A 20,799-nucleotide genomic window follows, 5' to 3' on the forward strand; every position below is an offset into this window, starting at 1 on the left:
AAACCTTAACACATGCACTTTATAGATGCTACTCAGGTAATCAGCATGGACACAAAAATTTAAGAATTTAATATCTACATAGCCTCACAGATATTTTCTTTTTATCCTACATGAAAACTGAGGCATACTATATATTCAATAAGTTGCTTCAAAAGATGATGTCCTTACTATCTCAGTGCATGACACTTTTCACTGCCTAAAACACATCAATAAATTCTGTTCAATTACATACATGGGATACTTGGCATCCATAACAGTGAGAAGGACAGTGATTTCCACAAATATTTGGAGAGTCCTAATGCTAGAAAAGAAGAGCTTGCAGATTATGACTCTTAGCTATATTAAACTGACTTTTACCTTGCTTTTCATGTGTGGCATTGATTATAACAAAGCAAAGTTATTAGAATTTCTGTTCAGGACCTCATTCAGTGACATGACTTTTTAGGTCACATTTTCCAAACAGTTCTAAGAGTCCAATTTACAGTCTGTCACCACATGGAAAGTTTCTCAACAAAAAATGAAAATCATTTTAAAATTCAAGTCCTTTAACAACTGCCTGATTCTTTAATACCACCAAGAAAGCATTGTAATAGTGAAGTTACTAAAAGAAGTGATAATATTTTTAGTAACACTCTCCTCAGGGACAAGAGTGGCTGGAGAGCAGCCAGGTGGAAAAGGACCTTGAGGTACTAATTGACAGGAAGCTCAACAGGAGCCAACAGTGTGCCCAGGTGGCCAAGAAGGCCAATGGGATCCTGGCCTGCATCAAAAATAGCGTGGCCAGCAGGCCCAGGGCAGTGACCCTTCCCCTGGACTCTGCCTTGGGGAGGCCACACCTTGAGTGTTGTGTTCAGTTCTGGGCCCCTCAGTTCAGAAAGGATATTGAGGTGCTGGAGCAAGTCCAGAGAAGAGCAACGAGGCTGGAGAAGGGACTGGAGCACAAGCCCTATGGGAGCTGCGGGTGTTTAGCCTGGAGAAGAGGAAGCTCAGAGGTGACCTCAGCACTGTCTAGAACTACCTGAAGGGAAGTTCTGGCCAGGTGGGGGCTGGTCTCTTCTCCCAGGCACTCAGCAATAGGACAAGGGGGCACGGGCTCAAGCTCTGCCAGGAGAAATTTAAGTTGGAGATCAGAAAAAAATTCTTTCCAGAGAGAGTGCTCAGGCATTGGAATGGGCTGCCCAGAGAGGTGGTGGATTCACCATCCCTAGAGATTTTTAAACGCACATTGGCCATGGCACTGAGTGCCATGATCTAGTAAATGGACTGGAGTTGGACCAAGGGTTGGACTGGATGATCTTGGAGGTCTTTTCCAACCCAATCAATTCTATGATTCTATGATTCTATTCTAAGATGCAAAATACCACTGAGACACACATCCACTTCAAATCAGACAGGAAGCATCAGCTCAGTTTTAATATTACTATCACTAAAACTGTAAATGCACCATTATAAGTGAACATTTGCTTTCCTTTTCTTCTTTCACCATAAAGAGTGGGCTGTAGCAAAACCTCTACAGAAGTATAGAAGATGTTGGTGATGTGGTTCAGCTCTATTGCTGGAGTGGTCACATCCAACCAAGCAATAGCTCCACATTTGGCAGTTTATACTTTGCTTGAAATCAACTTTCAACAGTATGAGGGCATGAAGACACCCATTAGTGTGTCTCAGTCGCAGGCTGAACTTACTGATCTTGGTGCTGTAGATAACTTTGCAAAGATGGTCTACTCACACACCAGCAGGCTGATGAAATTTATGGACAACTGAATGACTTCAATGAGATCCTCCCATTGGTTCTGCTTTATATAACACATACAGGAATGGTAACAGACAGCGCTTTTCACTGTGGTGACTTTTTTGGAAGCTTTGAAGTGGAATTTGTGTTTTATTTTCCTGTAATAAAGTTCACAACACAGAGTGTGAACTGTATTAGAGAAAGGATTATAAGCTCTTCAGACAGATAAAAAAAATATTGTGCAGTATGGAGAGGTCACTACTCGGTACACCAAAGTTTTTGGACATTTTATTTCACCTCTTTTTCTGATGAGCAAGGAGATGATGACTATTAAATGACATGTTCCATGGTATGGTATAATTTGAACACATTAAAACAAGTTCACGACAACAAGTTCAAGAATTCCAAGAAATCAGGTATGTTGCTACTTATTTCAAGAGGATTTAAGAAAGAATGGATACCACTTGATAGTCTGTAAGCTATATAAACAATGCACAATCCTCAGGGTTTTACTCCTTAACACACTATGCAGAATTACCTTAACAGAAGTTCTTTGGGTAGTTTTTTGTTAATAAGGGCTTCATCATTATTTGAGAAAACCTAGAAACAGACAGAAAAAACACAGTTTTAAAGACCAACAAAAAAAGCAGCTTTTAAAGTGGTTTTCCACCTTTTACTTACGTGCTTAATAATTTTAAATTACTGTTAATGTTTTCAACATATTAGTTAATACTATAAGATTATTTCCATATTCAAATCAAGGCCACACCTCCCACATACACCTGCTACTCCCCAGTGCTAAGATTCAACAACACAAAAATTGTGGAGCAACTTAATAACCACAAAACAAGCAATCAGAAGCACATTTACACCTCACAAAGAAGTATTTAGGCAGTAGTGAAACTTGGAGGAATAACAAGACACACAAACACACAATTGGTTCACAGTCCTAAAACTGTCTCATCACAGAAAACAAAGTGGACAATTTCCAATCATTCAGGCCACTCCCGTCGGTGTTTACAGTGCAAATATTTTGGTACAGGTACATAGAGATAAAATATAATAATCTACAGATTTAAAGAATTTAGTGCCACAGGTAGGACAGCAACTGTTACCTAAGCAAAGAAAGCATGTCAAGAAATGCTACAAGAAAAACTGAAAATATCTCTCACCCAGAACTTCATTTTACTAAAACATCTCCTGAGAGAAAGAACATGGAGAGACTAAAAGAAAATGCTGAGGGGAAAAAGCAGGCAATACTAAGATTACATAGAAAAACGTTTCTGCAAAAGGAGAAAAAGGTCAGTCAACAGTTAAATAGAAAGACTAAAAAAAGATGTTGACCAGATTTACAACTTACTGTAAATATTTAGGTTTAAGAAATTTTAACAGAGGAACACAGCAATAAACAAAGCAACGGTGAATTGGAATTTAAAGAACCATGGTAAAGTCACAAGCAACCACTTCCTATGTAAAGAGACCTTTATGGAGTCCATTTGCTGTCCTAAACACCAGAAACAACAACTAGAAAGAAAGATCCAAAATAAATGAGTATTCTGAATGCTAATAGGGAAATATGAAAATCACACAAAACAGAAACATGAAAAACAACTGGAAGAAATCTACTCCCATCACTAAGAGAAAGCTGTTTCTGACATCAGGGTATCATCCCTCGTTCATCCACACACATTGCATATTTGGCAACTATTTGCTTTGCTCCTTGGTTAAAAAGGGGAAAAAACAAACAAAAAAAACAAGCAAAAAGGAAACAGAACAAAAGGTGGTTCTGAAAAATGGCACATCAAAGCAAAGAATGAAAAAAAGTCAAGTATAAGCTTGATTCTGTCTTCAGAAAACACAGGAGACAGCAGAAAGTACAGACCTGGGAATACTGAAAATATCTCCCTTAAAAATAAGATATGAAAACTTGAACCTCCTTCTGGCTGCTGTCAAGAACCCTTTTCCTCTTCTAGTACATCCAAGGCTGACTTCAGGTCTAACTGCACTACTACTGTTTCAATTTTGGCACAAATTTCTTCACCCACCACCTCTGTTATTCACACATTTAGGAACATTAAAACTGTCAATTTCCAACAGGACTGACAAGTTTACTCAGGATGACTTTTCCAGTAAATGGAGCAGCACAATTATTCACAGACTTAGGACTACAGACATTCAAAGCATAAAACAACCAACACATCTACATGTCAAAAGGACAGTTCTAGTTCCTCAGAAGAGAGATGTTGGCTTTGAGTAGTCCCACATGGCCAACCACAGGTCCAGCTTTGCTCTGGTTATGTTTTATAACCCATTCCCACTGCTGTTGGTATTTTCAGCCTTTAGGCGGAAATGCACCATGTACATCAACCCCCTGCAGCGCTCCAGGCTGGGCACAGAGTGGCTGGAGAGCAGCCAGGCAGAAAGGGACCTGGGGGGACTGAGGGACAGGAAGCGCAACAGGAGCCAACAGTGTGCCCAGGTGGCCAAGAAGACCAATGGGATCCTGGCCTGCATCAAAAATAGCATGGCCAGCAGGACCAGGGCAGTGACCCTTCCCCTGGACTTTGCCTTGGGGAGGCCACACCTTGAGTGTTGTGTTCAGTTCTGGGCCCCTCAGTTCAGGAAAGAGATTGAGGAGCTGGAGTGGGTCCAGAGAAGAGCAACGAGGCTGGAGAAGGGACTGAAGCACAAGTGCTGTGGGGAGAGGCTGAGGGAGCTGGGGGTGTTTAGCCTGGAGGAGGCTCAGAGGTGACCTCAGCACTGTCTAGAACTACCTGAAGGGAAGTTCTGGCCAGGTGGGCATTGGTCTCTTCTCCCAGGCACTCAGCAATAGGACAAGAAAAAAATTCTTTCCAGAGAGAGTAATCAGGCATTGGAATGGGCTGCCCAGAGAGGGGGTGGATTCCCCATCCCTGGAGGTTTTTAAACTGAGATTGGCCGTGGCACTGAGCGCCATGATCTGGTAAAGGGACTGGAGTTGGACCAAGGGTTGGACTTGATGATCTCGGAGGTCTTTTCCAACCCAATCGTTTCTATGATTCTATGACTTTTAGAACTGGTTGACTGCTCCTGAGTTTGACAACTCACAGGTTTATGAATTATCTGCATGCACACCATTTTAATATTATGTGCTACTCACAGTTTGCAGCTTCTACCCTGAAAATAATAGCATTGGGATGGATTTTTTTTAAAGAACAGTCAAAACATAGGCCTAATTGTGTTTACTGCAGCACTTATTCAGAAAAAGGGGCACACACGCCATCCTCACAGAACTTAAGATCTTAAGGAGCAAAGTGAGGAAATTTTCTTGTGCATTACAGGTTAAAAAATAAGTTGAAAAAAAAAGGATGTTACCTCTGGGAGAGCACACAAGTTTTGTGGTAAAACAGGCAAGTGAACTTAGATCTCATTAGTTCTGGTTGAGGATCTGAACATCCAGTATCACAGACTACAAAAAAATCCTCTTAATTATCCTACAGTAACAGATAGTTCTTCAAAAGTTACATCATCAAGCATACACTTCCCATTTATATGCAGAAGATTTTTTAAATAAAGTTACTTTGCAGACGGCTACGAGTTTACGTGTGTGCCTCACTCTGCCTTTATAAAAGCTGTTACTATTCAGGTTTTCCTACATGTAGATTCTCAAATACACAGTAACACAGAGATAGGTAGGTAGGTGATGGATGGACGGATGGATGGACAGATGGATGGACGGATGGACGGACGGATGGACGGACGGATGGACGGACGGATGGATAGATGGATGGATGGACGGGTAGGCAGGCAGGTAGGTAGACAGACAGACAGACTTACAGGCAGACAGATAGACAGACAGACAGATATGCTCAGTGTGTGAGGGTAACACAACACCTAAGTTAGTAAGGTGTGAGACAAGTTGCTGCTGGAGCCTTTAGAGTATTTCCAACTACTCATCAACTCCTGCATTAAAAAGTGAAATCGCTGCAAATCACAGCACAGATTTTTGGGGAATAGTACGTATTTTTCTACTGAAAACCTAAACCTACCACCAACTCTCATGGGAAAAAGGCCTATAATCTTTATGTTTGTGCAAGATAACTCTAAAGGACAAGTTGGATAGACAAAATATTTTAAATATATGACAACATATCTGACCAATAAGGCTCATTTAGGAATCCCAATTAAAATTGGAAAAAATGAAGCTTTTATTACATACTCTAAGTGTGCAATGTGCCCAGCCCTACACAAGTCACAGATGTAGCCACAAACAGACTCAAAGCTGTTTCCCCTCAATAAGTAACTTTTACGTGTTCTTGTACACATCAGTTATGGTTCTCATATCATAAAGTATTATTCTTATGGAGTAAGTACCCTCAAAAAATGGAAGAGTCCCTTTATAGCACTCTTTTACTCTGCAGAAGTTTATCAGCCTCCAGAGCCACATTGCATTTGCATCTCAGAGGAAAAGAGGGGCTTCTTTAAAGGCTCTTCAGTGTTTTCCCCCAAACCAAAGAGACACAGGATAACTGGGATACTCATCTTCCAGATGAACACTTGTAACCTGATTTTGAAGCATGGAAGCAGAGAGGAAAGACAGAGGGTGCAAACAGGGTAATATATTTATTCTTTGAACAGTTCCTGATAATTTAAAACTTCTGTTAATGAAACAAATATCCTAGCACATTCATGTATCATTTCTCTGAAGTAAACAGTGCTATTATTTTTTACTTCATTTTTATTACATAACCTCTAGTTTTCTGCTTCTATTTATATTAAAAAATCAGTCAAGGAAGTGTTCAATCACTGTAAAAAATATTTTAGTATTCTTGTCAAACAAGATTTATCTTCCTTCAGTTACAGATGGTGCTGACAGTGACATGCCCTCAAAATACCTGTACACAATAATCCCAAACTACAATTTAGAATACCATGGATGTAGAAAGAATATTTCTTCTCTGTTGGGTTTTGCATTTGGTAGCAAGTCTGAGTGTGTTAATGACAGAGTATCTCAGATTTTGGAAAAGTGTGGTTTCAACTGTATAAAAGCCCCACACGCAACAGCCAAGTCTGTACACAAGGAAAAAAGGATAGGTGAGATTGCACATAGGTGATAAATGTTATTTTGAAACCAGTTCTACATTTCCTGTAAATGCAAAAAGAGACACAGAAGATGTCTACATTCTTAAAGTAATTGTGAGAACAAACACAACAAAACCCATAAGAAAAAACTCTAATTGCTTATTCCTTGAATCTTGAGCCATTTCTTACATTCCTGAACTGACCTCTTGCTTGTATCTTCACTGTACTTTGGAAAGATTGGTTATAATGAGCTAAAAAGGGACTATTTTCTTAAAAAATCACCTGATTCTTTCTTACACTGTATTTCTTCAGCAACTAGACTTTTTAAAAAATCTCTGTATTATATAAATCAAGTATCCATTGGATAAATCTGTGAAACCGAAAAAGAATAACCTCCCCATTTTTCCCCCTTACATATTATTAAACATCCTAATTGCCACTAGTCCTAAACTATAACTTTTTGGTACACCACAGTCAGTTTGCCATCACTGAAAGCAACACATATTAATCTCTTCTGGTCTAACAGTGATAAAGGTCTCCTGTTTCCACCAGAATCAGTGATATGAAGAAATCTTTTCTGATGGAGTTATTTCAAGATCAGAAAAAGGTTATACTGTTGATTTTGATGGTAGTCCTTAATTTTTTTTAAGGATGGAATTTCAGTTGTCATTCAGTCCTCTACTGAAGAGGACTATTTTCTTTACAGATAAAACAGTTTTGGTAGCAGCTCATCCATTATGGCTCAGTTCCACACAGATATTCATGTATCCAATTTCCACTGAAATCAGAGCAGATAAGGACTTTCAATCTGTCAACTTTGCAAATCAGAAGTTATTAAAAGCCAAGACTCTCAAAAATAGGCTTGCTCAGTAGCATGCTAAAGGAATTACGGACAAAAACAGATTTGGGAAAGATGGAAGATGAAGTGTGAAAGACTGTAAAGAGCATCAGCAAAATGAAAACATTTATAGTGAAAAGAAAACCAAAGTATTTCTTAAGTCAGGAAAAAAACCCCAACATTGGGTCATTTTCACCAAAGGAGACAGTAGGTTAGAATTAAATCTGTGTATTTTCCCCTCTATGGATGACCAAGCACATGTCCTAGTTAAATTTTAAACACTGCCATGTGTATAAAGCATCAAGTCTCTCAGGTTTTCACTGGCACGAACAGTATTTATTAAATATTATTTATGCAGTAATAGACACAGTAAAAACAAGATGTTTTAAAGGACAATCCTGATAAAATAAAAGTTTTATTCGGTTCCCCTGATGTGCAGATTTTTTTTGACAAACACAAACCCAGCAGCTTGCTGCACATCTCTCCTCCTCAGTGCAGACACCTAATTGTTGGCTGTGCAATTTTCCCTTCCCTGTGCTGCTGGAATTGCTGCTGCCACAGTGGCAGGAAAGGCAGCTTTGCTACCCAGAGCAGCTCACGAGCACACCCAAGTAATGAACAGCATCCTAAACAGCTCTCTATTTAAACACATCAGAAAAATGGAGGAGAAAGAAGAAAAGGGAAAACGTTCCTTTACCACAAATTTCAGACTCTCTCACATGTTATACTACAGTGTACGTGCTCCCTAACGCTCAGAGAATTGCTGGAGCTCAGAGATTTGCTGGCACTTCCTCCAGAAATGTACAATCCCCGTGGCAGACAGGCAGACAGGCAGAACCATTTACCACTATGCAAGTGGCAAAACGTAACCGTATCCAAGCAACAAAGGGAGCGTCAGACAGGGTATGCACTGCCAACAGAACTGAAATAAGTGATATCAAAGACACAAAAGCTGATGGCACAGGACTGGTGCTAAATTAGAACGCATGGTAAAGCTTCCTGTACAATCAATAAAAATTATGACATGCCAAAGTGAACCTTGAAACGCGATGCAATCTTGAACCCAGCTTGTCTGCAGCAGAGACACACTGACAGAGTCTTTTATTTCAACACACAGACATTGTCTGCCCTCCAGCCTGTCATTCCTACACTCCAGCTGCTCACTCTGCTCAGGCTTTGACTTTGTGCACTTCAGAATCGCAGCCATCCCAGTCTGTTGTGGTGGCTAATCCTTTTTTCCTTTGGGACACTCTCTACTAGAGCCCAGGGCATGGACTTCAGTAGACTTACAGCTTCCTCCTTGCTGCCAGATACCCATTTTGCTCTGGTCAATCCTTGGGATATTTTCTCTTCCAATACTGTGACAAACTGACTGATCAAAAGCAACACCTCATATCAAATACTTCTGTTCTTATTGTGCTGGTAATCTGTTTTGGCTTCCCAGCCCCTGAGCTGCCCGTCCTTCTCCGTCCACTCCTCAGAGTGGAAAGAAAAGGAAAAAAACCTGGAAAGAAACTGAATTAAGTCAGAGTACATATGCATTTTCTAAACACTTACAATTATATATACACAATCTGCACCCAACATCAGAAAACTTCCAGGGGAGAAGGAAAGGGGAAGGGGTAAACAGGGACAACAAAGGGACAAAACAGAACAAATAGATACTACTGGACACCCCCACCCACCCCCCAAGCAAACCAGTCCAATACAATCCTACCAACAACTCTCAGAAGAAGGCCAGCTCTTTCTCATGCTCTCCCTCTCTCTGTCATGTTCTCTCTGATCTCCTTCATGGCTCCAACAAGGGATCAAAAGCAGCAAACTCCCTGTTCCCAAGCCTTGCCAAAACAAGAAGACCGACCACTTCCTCTCTCCCTCTCTGATATCCCCCCTTGTCACATGAGAGGGGAAAAAACCAGTTGGAGAATACCTAGGAGACAACCCTTTCCCTAGTTACACCTGGTTACTAGGGAAGGCCTGGATCAAAACTATCACATAATCTTAAAACAGTTAAGGCTCACCTTCAGAGAACAAGATCAAATACACCTGAGAACATCTCTCTGTCTTTCCATAATGTTTTCCAGTGACTTAGGGCTGCTTATCAGGGCCATAAAGCTTTTAAAGTTTCCCCAGAGTAAGTGCTGTCCAGTACAACAAAACCTTCCAGGCAGAAGCAGCTGGTTACACTGCCCAGTTTGCTGCTTGATTTTCTTCCAGAAGAGCCATCATTCTCCTTTAGCCAGCACTGGTATTCATGCCATATCATTCATAACTTACTGGAGGGCATCAGCCTGGCTCTGCAAGACCCTGTTCTCACTGGGTGACAGATCAAGGTCATTTGTAACCTTCAGAGCTGATCTCCACAGCTGCACAACTCTACCTCGAAGCCTTGGCTGTTCCAACTCAAGTGCCTCCTCGTGCAGAGCAGGAGGTGCTTGCAGGTTGCCTTTTCTGCTGCCTCGAGCACATCAGCTCAACCTCAGTGATCAATTAGCTCACATAACACCCTTTCCTGTGCATTTTACAAAAGAACAGTCACTTATTGCCAACAACATATTTGGAAATCACCAATCCAGTGGTTTAAAGAGTACAGCTTCATTCCTGCAAGCAGCCAAGGCATTAAGGTGTGACAGGTTTGACTGATCTGTGAGCTGAGCTGGCCATCCTTTAACGCCACACTCAGCCTCGTTTCATACCAAGTCACCAGAAAGACAGCAAACCTCTCACCCCACTGTGATAGCTCCTATATTTGCTTGTTAAAAGTTATGAAGGGGAAATCCAATGGTTTGCAGAATTAGTGATTGACCTAATTACTCGCAGGCCTAAAATTCAGTTGAAAGATAACATTTTATCAATACATGCTACCATGTAACTCATGTTCAGTAGCCTGCATGACGGAAAACATTATGTTCAATCCATACCTCACCAAAGAAACTGGCAGTACACTATTAGTTGTAAAAAAGGTTTGCAAGCTCTGCTTCCCTCACATTGCTCTGATCTACATGGAAGGGTAACCTTTCACTCAGGTTATGATCCCCCGAGCTCACACTGCCTTTGGAGGCACCTTGTTCCAAACACTGCCGGAGACGGCAAAACAAACCTGAACCACATGGAAAAATAAACTACTCCTCACCTAATTTTCCATGACTAGAGACTGGTTCAGATCAAGTAAGGAAAAAAAAATTCAACAACTACTGTTCAAACACTAAGAAATTTGGAAAAAGATGTTAATTGTATCCCCGTTTATTCTTTAAACATACACAGAGAGCTGAAAAAACAGGTTTGACCAAGTTTGAGCCTCATCATCTGTTAGTCATATACTGACTGGCAAATCTTTCCTTCAGTTTGCTTTCTTTAAAAAAAAAAAAAGACTGAATATTTTCTTTTTCAGGTAATGATGATGCATTTAAATATCATTCCTTAAAAATTAAAATTAAAATAAAGCATTCAATTCATAGTCGAATCTACAAATCACTTTAAAGTGTAACACGGGGAACCCACAGAACCTACTTTATGGGCTTGGAGAGCGACAGACCCACGGCAGAAAATCAAAATCAGATGGAAAAAGGAGTTGTTGCCTGCAGCCCATCACAAGGGTACAATGTTGATTACACATCTTACAGATTCTGTATTTCTTGAATCACAGAATCGATCGATTGGGTAGGAAAAGACCTCCAAGATCATCAAGTCCAACCCTTGGTCCAACTCCACTCCCTTTACCAGATCATGGCACTCAGTGCCACAGCCAATCTCAGTTTAAAAACCTCCAGGGATGGGGAATCCACCCCCTCTCTGGGCAGCCCATTCCAATGCCTGATCACTCTCTCTCTAAAGACTTTGTTTCTGATCTCCAACTTCAATTTCCCCTGGCAGAGCTTGAGCCCGTGCCCCCTTGTCCTATTGCTGAGTGCCTGGGAGAAGAGACCAACCCTCACCTGGCCAGAACTTCCCTTGACCAGGGAAAAGGCAAATCCTTCCTTAAGCATCAAGCAGAGTCTCAAATGGAATTTGCAAAAGCCTAAGTTCAAATCACCTGAGAAAGGTACTTTCCTTTGACCACTCAAGTATCTGTGAGACTCTAAGCAGAAATACTGGAGTAGGTTCTAAGGCAGCTTCCGTCACAACATCCACAAGGACTGTGCACTCAAATTACAATTTGTGTATTCACAAAAATAACCCATATGGTGTTATGCAGTCTTGTAAAATCATGCTATAAATACACAATTTCAATGCATTCAGAGCATGACACATTTCTGAAAGAAATCAGTCCAGGAGAAAAGTTGGTGTCCGTTCAATTTAATGCAGTAGGATTTGGTCAGGGACAGCCATTCAGTCTCAGCCATCCAAATTTAATTCACATCACAGATTCAACAGAGCCCTTCAGAGAACACCTTTCAAAACTCCTCTGAGTCACCACTTCTGCATGTAGCTGTTTTTACTGACATACATATGGCTGAATTTTATTCCCAGTCTCCAACATCAGCACACAAACTAACAGGCTGATGGCACGACAACAGAGACCTGAAATCCACCCGGGGTGTTCACACAGAGATTCTTCTGCAGGTCCATTTCCCCAGGAGTTTGCACCATTCTAATCTGAACTGACAGAGTCCTCCCTCCAGTCACGCAACTCCACATGCAAAAAGGCAATTCTTCCTATTATTGTACTTGGCTCAAACCATAAATAAAATTATAGCTTCAGTACTGACTGTAGGGTTGAAACAGAATCCCTTTTTTTAAGCACGTGTGAAACAGAAATTTTGAGTACTAATATTTCCACCCCCCATAACTGCTCTTCAAAAATATGTTTAAGATATAAAAGTTATACTTCATTATAGAAATGACTCTATGGTTTCTACAAAGCCATTTCAAGGCAGTGCCCTGATCTGCCTCATAAACACTGTATCCAAACTGATGTTTTTCCTAGTACTGAGTGTGAAATCCTTACTATGAAGAGTTCATCTCCTCTGCAAGGCAAACTCCCGAGAGAATGAACCAGACAAAAAAATGACTGGAGCACAAGTGCTGTGGGGAGAGGCTGAGGGAGCTGGGGGTGTTTAGCCTGGAGAAGAGGAAGCTCAGACGTGACCTCAGCACTGTCTAGAACTACCTGAAGGGAAGTTCTGGCCAGGTGGGGGTTGGTCTCTTCTCCCAGGCACTCAGCAATAGGACAAGGGGGCACGGGCTCAAGCTCTGCCAGGGGAAATTGAAGTTGGATACCAGGAAAAAATTCTCTCCAGAGAGAGTGATCAGGCATTGGAATGGGCTACCCAGAGAGGGGGTGGATTCCCCATCCCTGGACGTTTTTCAGCTAAAACTGGCCGTGGCACTGAGTGCCATGATCGGGTAAAGGGACTGGAGTTGGACCAAGGGTTGGACTTGATGATCTTGGAGGTCTTTTCCAACCCAATCGATTCTATGATTTTATGAAAATCTGCACTGTGCTACACACGCCATGTATGTACTGCATAATTAATAAAAGCTGCCATATATGTAATGTGTAATTAATAAAAGCTTTCAGGTATAAGAGAGAAAATTAGCTACCTCTTCATGATTACAAGCAGTAATTACAATTGGCTTCAAGGGAAATAGCATCATAATATCATTTCCAAAACATTTTTTACAAATTGTTCCAAGAACAACAATAAGTTGAGATTTAGAAGAGAAACTGGACATTCACTCCATTCACTCAATTCTCAGTATTTGCCAAAATGTACAGTCCTTGAATTTCTGCAGAAATAACACGACCTTGACACTTCTGTTCTAGAAGTGGTTCTGAAAAAGTCTATAATCTACCAGCACATTTAGACATTTTGCCCCTTAATATTTAGATTACTACTGTGCAACAGCTATGATATGGAAAAGCCTTTTCTCTGTGAAGCTCTGATCACAATTTCAACCACTGAAGACAAACTTGACATACTGGTAGAGTTTCACATTTATGCAGATTTGATGATGCTCTTGTCTCCTTGATTTAAATGTACAGAACATACTGGTTAACCAGCTGAGCAGCAATCAAATCCAATGAAAACCAAGTTCATTGTTTCCTTCTGCCTCCCAAGGAGGAAAACACTGGGATAGAAAAGGAGAGTATATCATGAAGTATGGCAAATATTTGAAGTGCTGCAGCTTGATACCAAATTTTAAGTATTTTTTGTGGGCTACACATTAGCAGTTCATAGTTTCAAACACTCATAAATGAGCAAGTCCAGAAAAGGGTGTATTTCCAGTCCTCCTTGAGCAGGAGTGCAGCGGTTCCTCCAATGAAAAGATAAAAACTCAGAGGGAATCCCTCAAGAAATTGGCTGTAGTTGGTTATGTCAGTTGAGGTGCCCTTGTATCAACTCTTGTTACATTTCCATTACCTCTGCTGTTTACCAACAGAAATTATTTTAATCCATTTAAACTTTTAAATTCTTGCTGTAACTGTTTGGGTGGGTTTTGTTTTGATTGTGGGGAATAGGATGGAGATTGTTTTGAGACAACAAAAATCAAGCTCCTCACAGATTCTGTGCTTTCTTCTCCTTGACCAGGTAAATAATTAATCTCTCCTGAAGCATCAGACACTCAAATATAAGTTGCAAAAGCCCAAGTTCAAAACTTCTGAGAAAGGTACTTTCTTTGACCACTCAAGTAATTTTGAGCCTGTACACAGATAGACTGAAACAGAACAGCTTCCACCACAACATGATTCAAAAGGAACCACAAAAATAATACAGTTTCACATAGCCTTGTAGAATCACACTCTAGACACAGATTTTGAGACATAGTACAGACATATTTTGAAAAATCAGGCTGATAAAGAAGTTTGATCTTCACAAACTACTTGTTCTTCAATCTCAAGGACAACTAGATGAAACTCTGAGAGACACACAAGTAATTTCTTGATCCTGAAAAAGAAAATTGAATTGACAGAGGAGGTATCAGTATGCTGTGAATTTCAGGTGTGTCATTAAATTCTTTTAATGTCTTATGCATACATTTTTCTGTTGTAACAATGGGTAAAGGTTTCCTTAGAATGCAAGTCTGATTTTCCTCATTGAGAAGTTCCTCTTTGTTTACAATCTTCCTTCTTAGAAGCTTTACAAACAATTAGAATATCCCACTCTGTGTTAGAAAGTTCAAGTGGGAAAGCTGTTTTGTAAAAGCTCAGGCAGACAGCTGGACTCCAACCCTATCACATTCCACTCAAATTACCCAAAATACACAGGTCAAGTATGATGAGAAATTACAACAGTTCTTGAATTGTGCTACAACATACAGAGGGGGAAAAAAAGAGAAAAGAAATCTATGGAGTATATGGATCACTTTTCTAAAGAGATTATTAGAAAGAATGCAAGTGAATGTTATGGGTATTGTTCAAACTAGCTCGAGGAAGAACTCTCAAATTTTCAGCTGGTTCTGTCCTCCTTAGCATATCCCATTTATGCACAATTCTAATTCAGTAGAAAGGCTACCAGAATTACCACACCACCTGATAACAATCTACATGAAATTAATGCAGTTATTCTGACTTCTATTTGAAGAAACAGCTGAAACACTGTTGATGTGTTGCCTTCTGCTGGGATTCAGTTCAATATTGTCACAGGGCCAAGATTAGTACTCCTTTTCCACACTAACCTAAAAGCAGTTGCCATGCTTCACTGAAAACCTGACTTTTATTTTAAACTTTGCACATCTGCTGGCCCCATCTTATCCCTCATTTTAACATAATTTAACTAAGATGACTAAATATTCCAGTGTGTTGTCAAAACAAGCAAACAGGAATCTAATAGTCCTTCTGATTTTTAGGAGCACTGATATTCTATGTACCAAAAAGCCTGGCTCAAAATGAATCCTATGAAGCAATGAAGAACTAAGAGGGAAAGAACAACTTGAACAAGGTTAACCCTATAAGAGCAATTCAAGTATAAGCATGCATGAATAAAAGACCTGAAAAATACGAAAAGAGTGTCACAAATGGTCCTGTTTCATCCTTTTCTTATCCATTGCCAAGTGAAACTAAGGAGCTGCTCAATATAAGAATCTGCACATCAGTAAGGCTTATCTGGTATAATTTCTGAGATTTTACCTGGGCAGTTACAGCAAACAATTCAGTGCTGCTTTGCAGATTCCTGAGTTTAGACTGACAACGGTATCTAATGGGGAACAACGAAATAGACCAGAAATTTCATGTCTGGGGTTTGGTAAATAGAAAATATTTACTTATAGAATCCTAATGTTTTGAAAACAACTCTAAGATTATGGAGTCCAACTTTTGATCAAACATCACCATGTCAACTAAACTGTAGCATCAAGTGCCACAACCAGCAGTTTCTTGAACACTTTCACGGATGGTGACAGCACCATTTTCCAATGTTTAACAACCCTTTCAGTGAGGAAGTTCTTCCTGATGTCCAACCTGAACCTCCCCTGGCAGAGTTTGTAAACATTTGGTCAGTTGTTTTTCAGTCTGTAATCTTTCCTAAAGTTGGAACATGAGATAAATCCATTTTATTCAACTGACTTTTAAGATACTGCATCTTCTGTAATGTGTGATAGAATCTTGACATGAAGCAGGACATGTCATTAAGTCACATCATAATCACTTCATCAATACTACACCATCCACAGTCTCATTTTTGTTTACTCCTTGTAGCAACAGATGCATCCTAAAACCTTTGCAAACCAAACCCAACATGATTCTACATACAAGTATAATGCAATCACACACAGTTTATCCATATTTTTAGTCTGTCTCACCTCTTACTTTTCAGGGTTGCTTTGCTTACATTGAAAACATACAGACTAGAACTGGGAGAGAGCAGAAGGCAAAGTGTAGAGGAATAAAGAGAAAGTTCATGAACAAGCCTTCATGCACAAGAATGTTACAACCACAAGAATATGGTTCTTCCCTTTGTGAGCTTGAGCACTCCCTCCCCAGAATCTGATACAGGAAAACTACTATCATTACACACACATAAATACAGATATAAAGTGATTTTCTGCCTTGAAATAATTATGCATTTCCCCATGTGTGAAAGGCCAGCAACTGCACCTTCTTCATGTATCTATCACTCTATCACTGCAAAACAATAAAGCATCAATTAAGTTGTAATTGCAAACAGGGATCATACCTTTCCAAATATGCTGTGCCCATCCCTACACACTCCCCCTTACATGCCTTGTCATCTTCCTTTCACAAACATCCTGATGCATCTCTCCTCGCTGCATACACGAGCTGAATCACATCCCCACATGTTCTCCCCACAGAGCAAACCACAACTGCTCTTCCTCCTTCACTGCACCCTCCACACACGTGTGCTCCATCCCATGCCATCCCTGCACACAGGTGCAACAAATCTCGTGCCCACCACACACACACACCACAAATCTACCATTAATGCAGCTGTGCACACACATCAAAACATCACAGCTCTACACATGCTCACATACAACCCACTGCTACCCTACACACAGAATACCATACTCTGTATCTGCTACGTACATATAAAAGCACAGATAATCCTCGCCACACCCACAGCACACATGCCTTTAAAAATACCCACAGATTATGCCACACCCAATATTCACTATATATACACAAACGCACCAGCCATCAGCGTGCAGACACAACTGCACACACCACATTGACATGTCACGGCCCTGCACACAGTGTCACATCCCTGCTACAACACAAACACACCCGATGGAGCCCAAACCGCAGCAGACACACACACGCACTGACAGAGGCACAACAATACGCTCATGCCCTGCTGTGTCTCTGCCAGACACACACACACACGCACCCGGCCACACTCTGGGCACATGTGTAAGCGCACACACACACATATCTCATCCTTCCCGTGCTGTCCGGGGGGTAACACGGCCCGCCCCGCACAGCCCAGCCCGCGCCGCACAGCCCGCCCGGCCATGGCCGCTCCGGCGCTGCACGGGGAGGGCGCACAGGAGCCCGTCACACCTCAGCGCTGCCACAGCCAGAGGCGACAGCCTCGGGCCGACAGACAGACAGACACACAGACGGACAGACAAATATACATACAGACAGACGCTCTCTATCCCCACCGCCACAGCGGGGGTGGGCACAGCCCCACGCCGGGCCGGCCCGCACGCCCAGCGCCGCACCCGCACCGACCCCGCGCTGCCCCGGCCGCCGCCACCCTCCCTCCTTCCCTTCCTCCCTGCCCCAGCCCCGGGGCAGCCCCGGCCGGCCCGGCCCGGCCGGCTCTCGCTTCCCCCTTGCCGGGCCCCGAGCGGCCGGGCCAGCCCCTGCCGGGCCCTGCGGTAGCGGTGGCGGTGTTGGCGGCCGGGGGTGCCGCGGGGCTGCTCACCATGGCAGAGGCGCGGCGGCGGCGCTCCCGGTTGTCCCGGCGACGCGGAGCCCCGAGCAGGGCGCCAGGTGCTCCCGCCCGCGCCGCCGCCGCTGCCGCCCGAGCCGGGGCGGGGCCGCCGCGCCCGCGTGACCGACACCGACACCGGCACCGCCCTGCGCCGGGGCCGCCCCAGCCCCGCACCGCACCCGCGGCGGGATCTGCCCCCTGCGCCGGGGCCGCCCCAGCCCCGCACCGCACCCGCGGCGGGATCTGCCCCCTGCGCTGGGGTCGCCCCAGCCCCGCACCGCACCCGCGGGGGGATCTGCCCCTTGTGCCGACGCCGCCCGCACCCGCGGGGGGATCTGTCCCCTGCGCCGGGGCCGGCCCGCACCGCCCGCACCCGCGGCGGGATCTGCCCCCTGCGCCGAGGCCGCCCCAGCCCCGCTCCACACCCGCGGGGGGATCTGCCCCCTGCGCCGGCACCGCCCGCACCCGCGGGGAGATCTACCCCCTGCACCGGGGCCTCCCGCACCCGCAGAGGGATCTGCCCCCTGCGCCGGGGCCGGCCCGCACCGCCCGCATCCTCGGGGGTATTTGCCCCTGAGCCGGGCTCGTCCCGCCCCCCCCGGACCCACGGGGGGATCTACCCCCTGGCCGGGGCCACCCCGCACCGCCCGGACCCGCAGGGGTATCCGCCCCCTGCGCCTCCGGTTTGCAGCCTCACGCCCTGTTGGTGCCGGCCACAATGCCCTCCTGGCCACGTGGAATCGTCGCGGGTGGAAGAGACCTCGGAGAGCATCCAGTGCCGCCGTCCTACCCAGCTGTGCCACCGCTGTGCGACCCCCAGGCCACCGAGCTGTGTCACCCAGCGCCACATCTCAGGCGCCTTCGTGCATGATGACCCCACTGCTTCTCCCTGGGCAACCTGTTCCAGTGCCTGACCGCCCTTACAAGTGGAACAACTGTTTCTAGTGTCCGACCTGATTCTACCCTCTCTGAGCTGAAGGCTACTTCTCCTGTCCTCTCGCTGTAGAAGGGACCGGCGCCCACTACAGCCCCTTCCCAGGTCGTTGATGTTCGTGTTCAGTTCGAGGTGCTGCCTTGTCAGCCGCGGGGGCTGCCACTGGAGCGCACGGTCGCCCCACTTGCAGCCAAGTGGGGTGTAGATAACAAGGGGATGATAACATCCTAAATCGCTACGGAAAAATCCACAAAAGCTGGCCTGTCAGCCGGCCAAGTGCTTTCAGGCGGTGCGTGCTCAGTCAGAGCGCTGCTTGGTTCTGCAAACACTCCCTGCGTAAAGCCGCGGTCAAAGCCAAACACAACACTGTCGGTAGCGCACTCACGGTCACATCTGTTCAGCAGTCGCAATGCCACATGCAGGAACGAGGAGATGGGGAAAATTGTGGGGAAAAAATTATCCCAGCAGGTATTCTGTTTTCTGTTGAATCAGTCCTTCTAAGAATCGTAAGTGGCCATTGAAGAGTAACAGGACTTTGCTATTTGGAATGGGCTGCATTCATCCCTTTAAGGAATGAAACATTCTGGTTTGATTAAAAGTAAAAAATAGTCTCTTACGAAAGTGTCCTTTCTCAGAACCCACACAGAAATAGTTGGTACATGCACATACCATTTGTTGGCACATCTCTGGATCTGCTGTCTTAGACTCTCCAGATTCTGGAGAATGACCTGGTTCATGCGGTTGATCTGGTTTGTATGGTAGGGAAGAAAGCCTCAGAAATGTGAAATATGTATAAACAATTTAGACATGTTCAGCTGAATTGCAGAAGGCCCAGACTAGCAGTTTCTAAATTCTACTGGTTCACATTTCAAAAAGAACACATGATTATCACATGATATATATATATATATATATTTATTTTATTTTATTTTATTTTTAGTTCTGCGCAAATCTCTGGACTGTATTGTAAATATAGTGACAGATTTCCCTATTGCTACAGTAAAAAGAAAGAAACCTAGGGAGTTAGAATCAGTTCAAGTTGCAACACCATGAAGAAAAAAACAAAAATATCTGATTTTACAAAAAGAAGAGACATTACAAAAGAACAACCATGTTTGATGAAGACTTCAGGATAATTAGCCAAATTTGGATCTGTTTGTGCAAGGGAGGCAAGACAGGAAGCAAAGGTGTGAGTAGACTCTCCATGGCCTAACATCAGCTCTCATTTGATTAAAAACTGTCAGAAGAAGTGAAACATTACAAAATAAATTTTATTCAACATTTTGTGTACGAAAAGACTACAGGAAATAAAAATTACGTTTCAGAGCATGCTTTCATTTGCTATGCTGAAGAATCTCTGCTCAGGTATTTTTAATTTAATATCAAGTTCCAGTAAGAAGTGTTGAAGTTTCTATCACATTGGCCCCTAGAAGATAATTGTTTGGGAAAACTAGTTTGATAAAAGTTTGGAAAGTTGACTCGGATTCCTGACAAGGACACAGTACGTATATTTAACTACTGTTGCCTATGTTTAGGATACAGACTAACTTTCCATGCAGTATACACTTCTGGTAGCATTTGACTATGTATGGTGTCCCCAGTAGCCTAGTGTAGTTGGCTTAGAGCTGTGTTCAAAAAAATGAAGTCAAAATTAAAGGTATACAATGTACTGTAATAAGATTTGTGTGGCTGCAAATAAAAATAAAACTTAGGTTCACAAGCAGAGTGATATTTTATTGCAAGTATAATGTTCCATTTGTGTTGTAATAAATGTCAATAAAACTTACTCTTTAATACGTCTTTGAATTAGTTCCCATTTGTTGTGTTCATGTGAATATATCAGGATGGTAGAAGCAGTGATGGAATAGGATACTCTTTGTAAAGTCCAATAAAA

General features: G+C 43.0%; 1 protein-coding gene across 1 annotated transcript in view; it reads right to left on the minus strand.

Moving 5' to 3' along the window:
• Positions 1-18,078, minus strand: part of FBXL2 (F-box and leucine rich repeat protein 2) — a 52,893-nt gene extending 34,815 nt beyond the window's left edge. Inside the window, exons 1-2 of the mRNA XM_071561532.1 lie at positions 17,963-18,078; positions 2,271-2,332 (exon numbers count right to left, since the gene is read on the minus strand). Coding sequence (XP_071417633.1) covers positions 2,271-2,332; positions 17,963-17,965 — 65 coding nt within the window. The 5' untranslated portion in view covers positions 17,966-18,078. The remainder of the gene's footprint in view (positions 1-2,270; positions 2,333-17,962) is intronic.
• Positions 18,079-20,799: the final 2,721 nt, after the last annotated feature.

Source organism: Pithys albifrons, chromosome 7 (genome assembly GCF_047495875.1).
Source record: "Pithys albifrons albifrons isolate INPA30051 chromosome 7, PitAlb_v1, whole genome shotgun sequence".
Classification (NCBI taxonomy): domain Eukaryota; kingdom Metazoa; phylum Chordata; class Aves; order Passeriformes; family Thamnophilidae; genus Pithys; species Pithys albifrons.